Here is a 16163-nt window from a genome sequence, read left to right on the forward strand (position 1 = left end):
ATGTGGTGCTCAGGGATATGATTTAGTGTAGGGTTGTTAGAGTTAGGGTACTGGTTAGGCTGCGGTTGGACTTGATGATCTTAAAGGTCTTTTCCAACCTGAGTAATTCTATCATTCTGTGATTCTAAAACATTGGCTGTATTTTTGACAGCTGTAGAGAATTTGTGCATTAAGGAGAGTGGAGTGAAAGAAGCTGTTAAATTTTATTCCTTTGGTTTGCTTTGTTGTCAAGACTGTGCCCTGCAGAATGCAATGAATGCTGTCACGTTCTCTTAGAGCAGAGGCTTATTCTTCCCTCTCACTCTCTCACTTGGTTTGAAGTATTGTAGGCTCATATTTCATGCATTCAAAGAATGATATTATTGCTCACGTTGACAGGAAGGGTAGAGCAGTGTGTTGGCTACATTTAATTACTTCCTAAATATTGCTGCCTGTGGATCAGCTGTCCATTGCTGCACTAGGGGGATGAGCACCTTACAGCCCCCAGCAGCTTGAAGGGTTTCATCTGCATGCTGCTCCAGGCTGGCAGTGTCCTATAGGTGAGGCATGACAAAGCACAGTACATGGAAATAGCTGCCAAGGCCTGTCAAAATGCAGAGGATCTCAAAGATCAGTGGTTTGTCAGTCACTGTGGTATGGTGAGAGGCACAAGTACTGGTGGGCCAGCAGGTGGTGCAATTCCAAATTCACCTTAGCAGAAAATGAGGAAGAAATGCAATTACCCTCTGCCTTATGTTGGACAGTCTGCTATGCAGTAGGTAGGAGAAGGCCTACCTGACATCTCATGTGCTTGGCCTGTTGCCTGATCTGTGTTTTAAACCTGACTGCTGTGTGCCAAGAGCCTTACTCTGCAGATATATTGGCAACTCAATAATCTGTGTTGCTTATGTTTGGTCCTGCAAACAGGGTATCCCAGGATTATTTTAAAACTCCTTTTCCACTATATTCAGCACTAGGTTCAGCTCAGCACCACAGAACATTTCAAAGTTATAGACCTACTACATTTTAGTGACAATTTAGGCTGGCATAGCTGTTTTAATCAGATATTCCTCAAACTGAAATGGGCGTGATCTCCAGTGTGAAAGGCTGTATAGTCATACCGTATGAATATGTCAATATAATTTATTCCTTTAAGTCCCTTTATGCTGATATAACTGCATCATCCCTGAAAAATGTTACCTTTTAGTTGCATGAGTTTCACATTACAGTAGGTAACACAACTGAATGATGGTGTTTTCAGGCCTTTGTATGTATATCTATAATGACCTTAGAAATGGACTCCCCTTGAGCTCAGTTCTGTGCTTTAAGTCCCAACAAGAGAAGGTGCGTGGCTGTTGAGTTGTCCTCTTTTATGGCTCTTGGGATGTGTGATTCTTTGGCTTAGAGGAAGGAAGGAAGCCTTTGTGTAGCTTTACAATGTCACACAAATGTAACTAACACAAACTCACTTCTTGCTTCCAGCAGCATGATGTAGATGTTGGTTGGCAGAGGTATTTGTTACTGGATACCATTCTTTTAAAGTCGAGTTAGAACATTTTATTGTATTACTATAAAAATAGGTATTTTACAATGGCCACGGGATAAAATAATTTTCACATACAAACCAAGCATACTGTCTGCAGTTTCTGCTATGGGTGAAAAGTAGGTTTTCTTACTGCTAAGGGCCAAAGAATCCAGGCTATAATGTCTGCAGTTCCCTCAGGTTAAAAATCGGCCATGTTTGCATAAATCCAACTCAGAATGTCATGATGAGAATAAATGTCAGATGCATGTTACCTGTCAGTTACTCATTAATTATGTTGCTCTAGTATGTTACTCTTCTTCTTGTCTGATTTTATTCAGTTTTGGATTTCAATGATCCCTTCAGTACTGAAGTTAAGCCCCGAATCCTGCTCATGGGTTTGAGAAGAAGTGGGAAGTCTTCCATTCAGAAAGTTGTCTTTCACAAAATGTCTCCAAATGAGACTCTGTTCTTGGAAAGCACCAACAAAATCTACAAGGATGATATTTCCAACAGCTCCTTTGTGAATTTCCAGATATGGGATTTTCCTGGGCAGATTGACTTCTTTGACCCTACATTTGACTATGAGATGATTTTCAGAGGCACTGGAGCACTAATATTTGTTATTGACTCTCAGGTAAAAATACCAAACCAGGAAGTATGTGGGGAGGTGCATTTAAGCTACCTTGGTCTTTTTCTAGTAACATACAGATGGATTAGAAAACACAGACTCTTCAAAGCAAGTGAATAACTTATGGTTACAAACATGCATTTACAGGAATTCGTGAAAACTTGAAGAGCTGCTTTGGCTATATTTAATCTCCCCTTGCAATATGTTTAAAACAGTTAAGTGCTTTAACATCTCAGGGTTCTTGTTCAGACTCCCTAGTGCTGACAGCCTAAGATCAGTGTATGTGCTAGGTACGAGCTCAGTCTTCTATTATAAGAAATAAAGAACCTCAGATATTGTTGAGCTGTAGCATTATCTAAAAGTAATTACTGTATCATTTCAGATATTTTACACATCTTTCCTGCAGTTTTTATTTTTCCCTCACTAGGATGATTATATGGAAGCATTAGCTCGGCTGCATCTTACTGTGACCAGAGCATACAAAGTGAATCCAGACATCAACTTTGAAATCTTTATCCATAAAGTGGATGGTTTATCAGATGACCATAAAATAGAAACTCAGAGGGATATTCACCAGAGGGCAAATGATGACCTTGCGGATGCTGGATTGGAGAAAATTCATCTCAGGTGAGAAAAGCTGCTGTACAGAAATCTTAAGTCAGAGAGGAGCTGTTTCTTTAACAAGTTAATATTTTCTGTTCTCTTGAAGTAGCAAGCAAAAAGATTTTGACATATGAAGGAAAAGATTAGTCACAGATAATTTGTTTTGCTCAGGTCAAATGCAGTATCTTATTGTTCAGTACTGTCTTGAAGAGCAAGATAAGGAGCGGAAATGCTAAAAAAACAGATGACAAGTATGCCAGAGTCCCACCATTTTTTGCTGCTGCCTCTGTCTTGAATTTATGGGCACTGGCAACTTGTAGGATGTGTGTGCCGTCTACATCGCTTTTGCCTTTGAAACTGCTCCTTGCCTCACAGTCATCTCCCAGTTACCAGTTCTCCTCTGAGCCACTTGGGAAGGCAAAGAGAGAGCACCAGTCTTAAATCTGATGATAAAGCCAATTATTGTAGCAAACAGTTAAAAACAGTGAACTTCTGTAGACTAGAAACTAGGGGGACATCAAGTTTCCATATTATTTTTGGTGCTTATAGCCAAGTACAAACAGATGTATAGAAAGAGACCCATTTCATGAACCTGACAACACTTTAGAGCTCTTAAAACCTTGACTGCATCATACATTATTAAATGGGTCCAGCTTTCAAAAAGTTCGGTCCCAGTGGATGTGTTCAGCAGTATTCCTCTTCTGCAATTTGACAAGTATTTTCCTAGGATTACATTATGAAGGGGAATTACATCATGAAGTCCTACATGGGGTTCTCATTTGCATTGTCTAGGTGATTCGTTATTCTCTGTTTTTTGTATAGAGGTGTGGCAAGTATAATGGTGAGAATGTAGTTTCTGTCTGAAGGCCTATGCTTCAGTCATAACATGTGACTTTTGATCACAAGGGGTAATTGCATAATTGTAGGCACTTGCTGTTGGACAGTATTTCATTTCACTCATGAAAGGTGCATCATGTTCACAGTATGTAACTGAAAGAAAAATCTGGTGACTTTTTTTTTCCCAGCTTTTATCTGACAAGCATATATGATCATTCTATATTTGAAGCGTTTAGCAAAGTGGTACAGAAACTGATTCCACAGCTCCCAACACTGGAAAATCTGCTAAACATCTTTATTTCAGTAAGTACTTGTTACGTATTTTGTTTGTAGATGAAGCTATGGCCATCATGCATGTTGAAAGGCATAGCTAGGCCACAGCTAGGCCTCCCTTCCTTGTCTGGCAGCGTTGCTGAGCTGCTGAGATACAGTATTTTCTGAGTGAAAATGGCACATAAAGTGCATTAGCAGTCATTGCTTTCCTGCTTTTAAGTTCATTTGAATGTTGCAAAGGTCGGTGCTGCATGCAATTTTTTAAGTAGTATTTGAAAAGGGAGTTCCCCCCTTTTCTTAATGCGTTTGTTCAGATCCTGGTGGCTCCTGAAACTGTACCCTTTTTGTACCTTGCATTAACACTAGTCAAACTTAAGCTTCCAAGCAAGGCATTTTGGTTTGCCTTTTTATGATTCTGAAGTAATGAAATAATTTAATATCATTCAACAGCCTGTAGGATAAAATTAGACTTCACAGTTTCTCTGTGTGGGGTGTGAAAACTGGGAGAGAGGGAGGCTGGCTGTTTTGCTGAAAGGGAGAGATAGGATTAAAGAAGCGTCTTTCCCATATTTGTTTTCTTACTATTAGGCAACCAATTCATAAGGAATGGTTTATGGTTTACCCCTTTCCACCAAAATGGCTGGATTGCATGCCAGTTATCATCCAGCCCTGCATTCCACTTAGAGAAGAAAGGTAATGATGGTTGATCATTATAGTTCTGGAGAAATTAGGTATTATTTTGTATATACTGTATAGTATTAATGAGAGAGCTGGCTGAATGGTAACCTTCATAACTCCAAAACTGCCCTAGTTACTCATATCAAAAGTCTGTTCTCCATTCAGGGTCTTCTCACTGTTTGGAGCTGCTGAGAAGTTTGTACCAAACCACTACATGACTTGAGCATGAACTGTTTCCTGAAGGACAGCAATTGTTTGTGCATCTGGGGCACCCAGACTGAAGGCCCCATAATATCTAGAGTATCAGATGTGACTGGTAGGGAAGAACAACTCATTCAAATGAATGGGAAATTTAGCGAAGTATTCCTGAGAGATATGCTATTTCCTCTGCCCAGTAGGGTCAAGAATCTCAACCTGTTTCTTAGCTCCAAATAGAACATATCAGTCAGTGGCATAGAACAAGATGTAGCTGCTTCACTGTGTCCTCAGAAAGCTTGGTTTCGGTTTATAAGTGTATCTTTCCTTTGTAGACAGGAGACTCAAATGACTCTTGTTTGCTACCATAGAAAGACTAAACATTGTTCTCTGGTGTAGAATTAGTGGGCGCCTCTTTAGCAACTCAGTGACAACAAATCAGGTTAGGAATCTTGACACAGATTTTGTTCATGCCTTACTTCAGGAAGCCAGTGTGTTGGCTATCAGAGTGTGGGTGTGTTGGTGTTCTAGTTTGGGTTTGCAGCAATATTCATGAGGATGTGCTTTCATTTATGCCCTGAAGACTTCCAACACAAAAGCTGGTGATTACAAAAATAGATCTGTGATCACCCTTGAGTTCACCTCAGGTTTTTAACCAACTTTTATAGTGCCACAGTGTGTTAGCTCATACAGCTTGTCCATTTGATGCTGCTGCTTCTACATTCTTTAGTTTAACTGCCTGTAAAACAACTTAAGAAGGGTTTGATATTCAAAACCCATGTAAATTTTGGCTAACACCACCTTCATATAGAGGGGTGTCTGTTTTTCTTATTCCTATGGCCTTTCCAAGTAGTCAAGTTGTGTGATGTGGGAATGTGTAAAGACTACTTTTTATGGCCAGTTTCTGACTTAGTCTCCTTACTTTCAAGAAAGATAAATGGGCTTATATTTCTTTAACAGTTGATTTCTCACTGTCATTTTTGCTATCTGTGTGTTAACGATGTTTCTTTGAATAGTAATTTTTACCCAAAGCTCCCTGACTTCTCACAGCTTCTTGGTTATTGTTTTTACTGGTACATTTATTTTGATAAATATCCTCACAAACATTCTGGCAAATCCTTTGGTTTTGTAATTTAAGACATACTAAAAACTCCAACAGATGAAATCAGACAGGTCATGCTGGTACAATTCAGTGGTTACAACTACTGACATCCTACCCTTGAGGGGTACCCTTGAGGCCATTTCCCCTCGTCCTCTCACTAGTCACAAGTGACAGGACGAGGGGAAATGGCCTCAAGTTGTGCCAGGGCAAGTTTAGGTTGGATATTAGGAAGAACTTCTTCACAGAAAGGGTAGTTAGGTACTGGAATAGGTTCCCCAGGGAGGTGGTTGAATCGCCATCCCTGGTTGTGCTTAAGAGCTGTTTGGATGTGGTGCTCAGGGATATGATTTAGTGGAGGGTTGTTAGAGTTAGGGTACTGGTTAGGCTGTGGTTGGACTCGATGATCTTCAAGGTCTTTTCCAACCTGGGTAATTCTATGATTCTATTTTGTAGAGGTTTCTGTCACCATACGAAGTTGAACAGGAGACTTGCCAGTTTCTGAGCAGATCCTACCATAGCGTATCAGTTTCAAGTTAATGCAACAATGGTTTAAGATGCCAAGTTTTACCCTACTACCATGTGTAATTGCTGGCATGGCAGACATCTCAAAATGAAAACCTTTAAAACTGCCATTGCAAGTGTTGACAGTCTGCAGTTGCTGGAGTTCTGAGATGGGTATATCACTTCTCATTGTTAGATGTTACAATATTGTTACTGGCATCTTGATATTTTAAGGTACTTCTTACATGTGCAACTGAATTTCTGCCTAAATAATACAACATTTTATAACTGACTTCTCAAAAATGTCGCTGCAGGGCTCAAGTTATAAACTCTTTTGTTTAAAAGTAGTTTTCTTTTTAAGAAATATATTCAGATGACATTTACAGGTAAATCGGGTGATTAATCTTATTTGGTAACATCTGTAGAAGTATATGCAGTACTGTCTGAATTTACGTGTTGTTTGGATATTAAAATTGCACAGCTATTAAATGTGGCCAGAATAACCAAAATAAATACACATACAATTTTGTTCTTAATGCTAAAAAAAATGTAGACTCACAGACCCATGGAAGCTGATCAGGACCTTTAGAGGTCAGCTTCTGTGCAGGTTTGCATAGGGCTGGGTCTAGTTCATCTTTGTGTATCTCCAAGGATAGCAACTTCACAATATGCTCCCGTTGCTTGACCACTCTTAGGCTAAAAGAGATTGTTTGTTGTTGTTTGTTTGGATTTTTTTGGTGCTTTACTTTTCTTTTTAAGATAGAATTTCAGCAGTTCTTTTGCCACTTGCCCTTCAGCACTTGCACTGAGAAGAGTTTGGATCTGTCTTCTGCACATCCTCCCAGTAGATGTTCATAGACAGCAGTGAGCCTTCTTTTCCTCAGACTGCTTAATCCCAGTTCTCTGAGAGTCTCCTTGTATATCGTGTGCTTCAGCTCTTGTACATAGGGTATCCAGAGAATATACTTTCTCTTGAATATTTTTTTTCTATTAATGAAGTACAGAAATGAGCCATTCATGAAGTCCTTTTCCACAATGAAATGCAAGAAATTCACCTCTGTTACCACTGTGAATGAATATTTCTGACGTTATTTGGATGACCAGCAGTGGAAGAATTAATACCTAAGGTTGAAATCTTTCTGCTTATTATGGGGAATTTGGAAAGTGTGAGGATCACTTTAGCCTCTAATTATGTGCTATTCACTTACAAAAGAAAACACAAGAAGAAAACTTTTATAACTACAAAAGAATCATAGAATCACAGAATGGCCTGAGTTGAAAAGGGCCACAATGATCATCTAGTTTCACCCCCCTGCTATGTGCAGGGTCACCAGCCACCAGACCAGGCTGCCCAGAGCCACATCCAGCCTGGCCTTGAATGCCTGCAGGGATGGGGCATCCACAACCTNGCTATGTGCAGGGTCACCAGCCACCAGACCAGGCTGCCCAGAGCCACATCCAGCCTGGCCTTGAATGCCTGCAGGGATGGGGCATCCACAACCTCCTTGGGCAACCTGTTCCAGTGCGTCACAACCCACTGAGCGAAAGACTTTCTCCTGATACCTAACCTAAACCTCCCCTCAGTTTAAAACCATTCCCTACAGCTGAAACTATTAAAAGTTGCTGTGGGTTTTCAGAGTTTTTGACAGTTACAAAACAGTTATGGCAACGGTCCCAAATCATACTAAAAGGGAGGCCCATATATGGAAAAAATATGGTTTAATGGGAGTAGATTGCTTCTGTTCCTGTGTATTTGGATTCTGAAGCTTGCTTGTCAGCTTGATCTTCAGCAATCTTGAGAAGTATCTTTTGTGTTCATGCTAGGACAGCTGCCCAGGTGCAAACCCTTGATATGACCACACAAGAGTACTGTTTTCAGTATATGTCTTGGGTTTTTTTAATTCCCACTCTAGGAGACAGAGGCTTATGGCAGTTTACCATATCTACACAGAGAGTATAAGCTGAGACTGAGCTAGCATTCCTGCCTGCCATCTGAGAGTTGAAGTTACCATGCATGTGCAGTAAGGAGAGAATCTTGATTAGCTTGAAAGGATGACAGGAGCATGGATGCTGTTACATTAGCAAGCCTTAAGCATGTCTTTAACCACAAATTCTATGTGAAAACTGAAAAGGCCCCGTTAAATACTGGTCTTTTTCCTGTGATTCCAAATAACAAATGTTCTAAGGAACTATGCAGTAGAACAGCTACTGATGAAACAATTCCACAGTTTCCTTGAGAAATTAGTTCCTGATTCCTTCTGTCTTTGTCAATCTGACCCTTCTTGTCCAGTTAGAATAAGTTTTAGTTTTCTTTTTACATACATTGCTGCAATCAGAAACAACACCCCAGAAGCTTGATCTTGGATATATTTTTTTTTAATCTTGTGTCTTACATTGAATAAAAGCGTAATTTATCCAGATGTTTTCTAGAGAGGAAGTTTGGGAACCTATCGTCTATCGGAGACAGAAGCATGTGGAAGGTCTTTTACCATCCCAGCTTGCTACAAATATGTCATTGTTCAAAATGAGCTTGATTGCAAATTAACTCCTACTAAATCCTTACATTTTGTGCAACAGGCAAATAGGGAAACAGAAAATCTTGGTACAAATTCAAACATAGGGTTTACTTTTCATTTTTCTTTCTTTCTTCAATAGAATTCCGGGATTGAAAAAGCATTTTTATTTGATGTAGTCAGCAAAATCTACATTGCAACGGACAGTTCTCCTGTGGACATGCAGTCGTATGAGTTGTGCTGTGACATGATTGATGTAGTGATAGATGTTTCCTGTATATATGGGTAAGTAAATTGTTTTGTTTTGTTTTTCATGGAGCTGTGTACCTAGAATCTAAATGACCTCAAAATAAGAATTATGTGGATGTATAAAATAATGAAAATGATTAAGGGAGAAGGAGGAAATTAAGGGCCTCTTAGGTGCAGATCACCTGCTAGCAACAGTGTTCCCTGCCCAGCTTCCTTTGCGAGCACCTTCCTCTTTCTATGTGAGTAATTTATTTTTTGTGGGAAGGAGTGGGAAGTAGCCATCCTAAAATAAAGGGAAATATTAACTATCTTTTTGTTCCCCAGGGCCAAATTCGGCAGAAGGATGTCTCTCATTTAAAATAAATTATTTTAATAATTTAATTATTATAATAATATAATAATTTAATTATTTTAATAATAAATAAATCATTTTAAATAAATAATTAAATAAATAATTAAATGCGTGGTTGTATGTAGTTGTGTTTAAGGCCAGCAGAGCCCACTGGCTATTAAAGAGCTGCTTTGTTCTTCCACCACTTTTTTTGCTTGTCCTCTTTTCCCTGCATGAAATTGCATTTTTCTGCTTCCTATCCTTTAGTGTCTGGAGAACTCTCACAGAATGGCTTAGGTTGGTGGAGACGTTAAAGATCTTCTAGTTCCAACCCACCTGCCGTGGGCAGAGTTGCCAATCACTGGATCAGCCCAGGATCCCATCCAACATGGCTTTGAGTGTCTCCAGAGATTCAATTCCCATCCAGTGATGGAACATCCACAGCCTCTCTGGGCAACCTATTCTGGCATGTCACCACCCTCTGTGTAAAAAAATTATTCCTAGCATATAACGTAAATACATCCTCTTGCCTTCAACATTTCTTCATAAGAAGAGTTCTCCAGCCCTCTGGTTATCTTCCTGACCCTCCTCTGGACCTATTACAACAACTCTTCATTCTTCCTGTACTGGGGGCCCCAGGCTTGGGCACAATACAAATGATGCTTCATGAGAGCAGAGTAGAGGGAGACAATCCCCTCCCTCACCATGCTGGCTGCCCCTCTTTTGATGCAGCACAGGGTACTATTGGCCTTCCAGGCTGCAGTAGCACTTTGCTGGCTCACATACAGCTTTTCATCCATCAGAACCCCCAAGTCCTTCTGCACAAGGGCTTCTCTCAAGGAGTTTTTCTCACAATTCCTATCTGGGATTTCCTTGTCCCAAGTGCAGCACCAGTGCTTGGCCTTGTTAAACCTCATTAGATTCCCATGTGCCCACTTACTGAGTATGTCCAGGTCCCTCTGGACAGTGTCCCTCTCTTCTGTTGTGTCAACTGCACCACTCAGCTTGGTGCCATCAGCTTTCCTTGCAAGTTATGCTGGTGTTTGAAGTGGCTTGGCCCAGTGCAGCGGGCCACTGTCTCTTATGTAATCATTTAGCATTTGTCATAGAAACCTGCCTGTCAAGGTTTTTAGCTGTGAACTAAAAGCAGGATATTGGAGTTCATTTCTTGTCCTCTGTTCCTGGAACATCTGTGAAACCTGTAACCTTAAAATATTATTATTATTATTATTATTTAGAATTATAATTATAATTTAAGAATTATATTATTATTATTATTATTATTGGGACCTTGACAGGCTGGAAAGCTGGGCTCGGGTGAACCTAATGAGGTTCAACACGGCAAAGTGCAAGGTTTTGCACTTGGGCCGGAAGAACCCCAGGCACCTGTACAGGCTGGGAGGAGTTGTCCTTGAGAGCAGCTCGGCTGAAAAAGACCTAGGGGTCCTGATAGATGAGAACTTAACATGGAGCAGCGTGCGCTCTGGCAGCCCGGAAAGCAATGGGATCCTGGGCTCCATCGAGAGGGGTGGTCAGCAGGGATAGGGAGGTGATCGTCCTCTCTCTCTGCTCTTGTGAGCCCCATCTGGAGTACTGTGTCCAGGTGTGGAGCCCTCAGTACAAAAAGATATGGAAATTTTGGAAAGGGTCCAGAGGAGGGCCACAAAGATGATCAGGGGGCTGGAGCACCCCTATGAGGACAGCGTGGGGAGTTGGGTTTGTTCAGCCTGGAGAAGAGAAGGTTGCGAGGTGACTCATTGCAGCCTTTCAATACCTGAAGGGAACTTACTCCCAGGAGGGAGAAACTCTTCGAAAGGGCTGATATAGCAGGACTAGGGGAAATGGTTTTAAGTTGAGGAGGGAAGATTTAGGTGGATGTTAGGGAAAGGTCTTTTACTAGAAGGTGGGTTAGTCCTGGAACAGGCTGCCCAGTGAGGTTGTGGATGCCCCGTCCTTGGAGGTGTTCAAGACCAGGTGGACGGGGCCCTGGGCAACCTGATCTAGTAAATGTGTATGTTTGGTGGCCCTGCCAGGCAGGGGGGTTGGAACTACATGATCCTTGAGGTCCCTTCCAACCCGGGTAATTCTGTGATTCTGTGATTCTGTGATTCTGTGATTATTGATGCTAATTATTCTGGTAGATTGGTAATAACTACCCATTTAAGAAGATCTCTGTGCACAGTGTTCAGAATGAGAGTAAAATGACAAGGTCCACAGCCAAGACAGTGATTGTCATGGTGTGTCATCTGTGAAGGAGAAACTACGATGTTACAAAAGCCAGTGTCTCCTGAGGAAGGTCTCGTGATGGTGTAAACTATCAGTCAGCTGCCAATGCTGAAGCAAGGTTATTGGCTTTGGAATTATCAGTACAGCCTTACTGGTTCACATGCTTTAGATAAGTTTGTAACATAGTGCAATGATTAAAAGAAAACATACAACTTTATGGTAAATGGTTTGAAGAAAGTAGGGCTCCATGTCAGATTCTTGGAAACCTAATGATCTGATTTCTAGGTGTATTTGAATAAACAGTTTAAACTTTTTGCCTGCTTAGTTTATGCATTGTGGTGCTTGAAGAATTTCCCTGAAAGAATAAAATCAGATTTTCATAAAGATTGAGGTTATATGGTGAGAGAACCTGCCTGGAAATACTTGTAACTTATCCAATGCCTTATTGTGTTTGTTTGAATATTGCCTTTCAGGCTTAAAGATGATGGCACTGGAACTCCGTATGACAAAGAATCAATGGCAATCATAAAACTGAACAACACAACTGTCCTTTATTTAAAAGAAGTGACAAAATTCCTTGCTCTTGTTTGCTTTGTAAGAGAAGAAAGCTTTGAGAGAAAAGGTATTGACCTCTTTCTAATATTACATTATTTTACCTTATACGAACAAGTTAATGAGTAACTCTGTCATTAGCTGATACAGTCTCTAGCTGTATCACAAACATTGCAAGTACGACTTGATAGAGCTTACATAACATGGTTAAAGGCATGAAACATTGTGCTGACATTAAGATGAAATCATAAATATATTTGACTGCTTTCTGATAAGAAAGCATACAGTTTACATTCATTGCAATGAAGATTCCATCTGCAACAGTAGAATGTGTCAATTTATCTTGGCTAGCGTTGCTTTGTACCTATTGGCACTAGCATAAGCGTTTGGAACAGCTTGCATGCCATAACCAAGGGATAAGTATTAAAACTAGCTGATAGAAGTATGTTCTTGCTTTTCATGTCGTTGAAAGTAGGCTTTTAAAAAGCTGCACATTTGGGAACTAGGCAGCACTTTTATTTTGCAGTTAAAGTGCCTAACATTTCTTATCCTGCTCTGACCCTAGTCAAGGTCAACACTGAAAGCTTATTTAATTACCATATTGCTTACTGGTGTGGTGTTCACTGAATTACTGGGCTTCGAATGTCCCAAGGCTGGAAACAAGCATAGAAAAATGAGCCATCATTTTGGCTTGTGACCCACCTCTTGTGATACTAATTCACCAGTCATCGTGTTTATTAACACAGTCCTCATGTCATCTCTGCTGAACTGTTTGACAGGCAGTTCAGCTTTTATTTTATAGAACTTTACCTGCTCAAATTTCTCTCACGTATCTGTATCACTATTACTGTCTATAAAAGTTAGATGCTGCCCGTGTTGGTTTTGATGTAAGCATTAAAAAGTATTACTGTAACACGCCCACTAACAGAACTGTTTCAGAAAAGACACCACGTTGAGCAAATACTTGTTAGGCTTTGTGCACGCTTGTGCCAGATTGTTGTGCCTACATAAGTTGGGACACTTCATGTTGAAGTCAGCACTCATGAGCAGTACGGTTTGGTATATATAATATACCATATATATATAATGTGGTTTTATTTTGGTGTCTGGAAACTTCAACTGAGTACTTTGAACTCAAGGGAGAAGGAAAGCAATTTCTGGAGGAAAAAAAGAAAGTATAATATGTTGGATATAAACTAGGTCAAATTTATATTATCTCCTGTTAAGGAAATTGAGATGGAAAACACAACATTAGGAAAGCTTATGGCAATTAACCCTGTCTGAGCTTATCAGCTCAGTACCAACATTTTAAAACTGTATGGCAGTATTAAACAATTTACAGCACCCAATAAGTCTTCTGATTGACTACCAGTACGGCTTTACAGCTTTTCTGTGGGATCACAGTCAGCCCACTCACATGGTAATTTTAACTGCCTGTTGTGTATGTATGTAATCTGACAACATGACTGCTGTGCTAGTTTTCAGTTAGAGGGTAAAATAAAGTATAACCGGCTGTTATATGGTAATATACCTGTAGAATATCTAAGTTTCAAAGCTTACATATTATTAAAAAAAATAAATTATTTTTTTTACTACTTGATGATACATATTTTTATCGTGGTTCTTCTGTGAGATAAAGTTACAAAATTACACCATAATTAATTAATTAATTAATTACACCATAATTTGGGAAACAATTTAATTTATATTGTAGTATCCTGAGTGCTTCTCCAAAGCTCTTTATTAAGTTAAAGCTTTCTTATCTGCCACAGTACTTCTCTTTGTGTTCTCCAATATATGAAGACCAATATGTGCTGCTAATACAGGATACGATAAGAAACTGTGATGCTCACTGAATTACTTGTATTTATTAAATATACTTCTGCTTAGCACAGAAAAAATTGCCTGGAGAATTCACCGATTATGACCTCTAGAAAGAATGTGGTATTTCAGTAAATGTAGAATATAAACAAATTTGTGATTACTTCATTTGTGTAAATGTTCTTTTATTAATATGGAAAACATTTCTGTCTCTGTAGGATTAATAGACTACAATTTCCATTGTTTTCGAAAAGCCATACAAGAAGTGTTTGAAGTAAGAATGAAAGTAGTAAGATCACGAAAACATCAAAGCCACGTGCAAAAAAATAAGAGACCCACTCCCAATGGGACACCAAGAATGCCACTGTAACTGAGGTTTTCTGGCACTGTGGCGAGCTAAGTTTTCATGAAGTTGATGTGACTTCTGCATCTCATTGCACTGAGTGAAGAGGAAAACCAATGGGACTGGTGTATTATATGAATTTTCCCTGAACGTTCAGAAAGCACTGTTTAAATATTTTTATCCAATCAGTTTTTGTTGTTTTTTTTTAAATATAGTGAGCACTTTGAGCAAAATGTTGTATATATAAGCATTGAGGTGAACACTTGTAAGAATTTTCTTAATATATGCTGTAAACCTTTTTCATGCCATATTAAGAAAAAAAAAAGCAGCTGTGACAGAAATACTGGGTACATAATTTGCACTTTTTCATGTTTTCCTTGTGGAGTTGGACTTTGATAAACTTAGTTTTTATGGTGATTTTGATGCATGGCGTCAGGTAAAATGTATGCTGTAGTTTATTTACCTGCTACAATCAAATTGGCTAGTAAACAATTAAGAAAACTTGGTACAATGCCTTTTAAAATTTGTTACAGCTAATACCTAACATTCATACCGATCTAATTTCGTATATTTTTTCAATTTGTAATCTGAAAAGTAATTTTGAAGTATTACAGCAATAAGTACCTTACCAGCAATCATAACTGGTAGGTAAATATTCATAACTGGTAGGTAAATATTAGCTTTTATAAAACAGGCTTTTGGCCAAATTTCATCTGGAGTTCTTCGTAACACTGGTAATGCCCTCTGGGTCTACTTTTATCATTTACCTCAGCATATACCACTGAAATACCTTTCTATAAAGACAATTGTTTTGTAAAATGGCTCTATGTTGCACTGGTATTTTTATAAGGTTTTGGAGGAGGGCGGTGTATCCGAAAGGTTGAATTTATGCTGCTAAATTTGTTTTGATAGCCTGCACAGTTGTGGTTGATGTGGTGAAGAATCAATGCGTTTCTACCCTGCCATTCAGGTGTACTGATGTAAGTCCTAAAGATGTGAGCACTAACTTCTGATTCCTTCTACTTATGGGTACATATGCAATTGAAATCAAAACGAGTACTGGAGAAATCAGCCTGTTACACTAATCAGAATATGTTGCTACTTTTAACATAGAAATAAGCAGATTTGTCACAGGATCTGCCAGGACATCAGAGTACTCTCAAACTTTAAAAATAAGTAAAACTTTCTCAATTCTGTATTTACTGGTTTTGTTTAGTTAATGATATAAAAGTATCTTTCTGAGTTGGAAGAACAACTCTTTTTGTTCTTTCCTCCCAATGCCATTGCAAACCAATTGCATACACATTCCAAAGGTGTTGTCAGCAGCTGCTGGGAGTGGGAAGAGCTTGATTTGGAAGGCAGCTTGCAGTACACCAGAACTGGGTAAGGGGAGCTGCACTTTATTCGATCATAAACTTGTCTATCCCTACCTGAGATAGATCTGGAGATAGGAGGGGAGATGGAATTTGGAAGTTTTCTTTTGGTTAAGAAAACTATTGGTCTATTAGTGAGCTAACAGCTCCCAGTGTTTGCTGGCTTTTCTTGAAAACTAAGGAGTTTAACCTGTGAAACAAGTCTAAATTCAGTGGTGGTTTCATTGCAAATGCAGAGTTTCTGTATGCTGTACACATCTTGAGGCTCTGATACTGCACTGAATACATGAGCTGTGAGAGCCATTTGGCTTTGAAAGGCTCTCCTCACAAGCACCTGCCAGAAGAGAAATTGGTATTTTCCAAGTCCTTTACTGCTGCCTAACATGTGTGACTTATTTATCTTTCTGGAACAAATTGGCCATTTTGGCATGAAT

At 39.4% G+C, this 16163-nt stretch overlaps 1 protein-coding gene across 2 annotated transcripts in view; it reads left to right on the forward strand.

The window, feature by feature from the left end:
* Positions 1-15554, forward strand: part of RRAGD (Ras related GTP binding D) — a 20568-nt gene extending 5014 nt beyond the window's left edge. For both annotated transcript variants that reach the window (XM_015858915.2, XM_015858916.2), the window contains exons 2-7: positions 1843-2138; positions 2560-2759; positions 3761-3875; positions 8977-9119; positions 12114-12262; positions 14232-15554. In XM_015858915.2, the coding sequence (XP_015714401.1) occupies positions 1843-2138; positions 2560-2759; positions 3761-3875; positions 8977-9119; positions 12114-12262; positions 14232-14383 (1055 nt within the window). In that variant the 3' untranslated portion in view covers positions 14384-15554. The remainder of the gene's footprint in view (positions 1-1842; positions 2139-2559; positions 2760-3760; positions 3876-8976; positions 9120-12113; positions 12263-14231) is intronic.
* Positions 15555-16163: the final 609 nt, after the last annotated feature.

The sequence above is a fragment of the Coturnix japonica genome, chromosome 3 (assembly GCF_001577835.2).
Source record: "Coturnix japonica isolate 7356 chromosome 3, Coturnix japonica 2.1, whole genome shotgun sequence".
NCBI classification, from domain to species: Eukaryota; Metazoa; Chordata; class Aves; order Galliformes; family Phasianidae; genus Coturnix; species Coturnix japonica.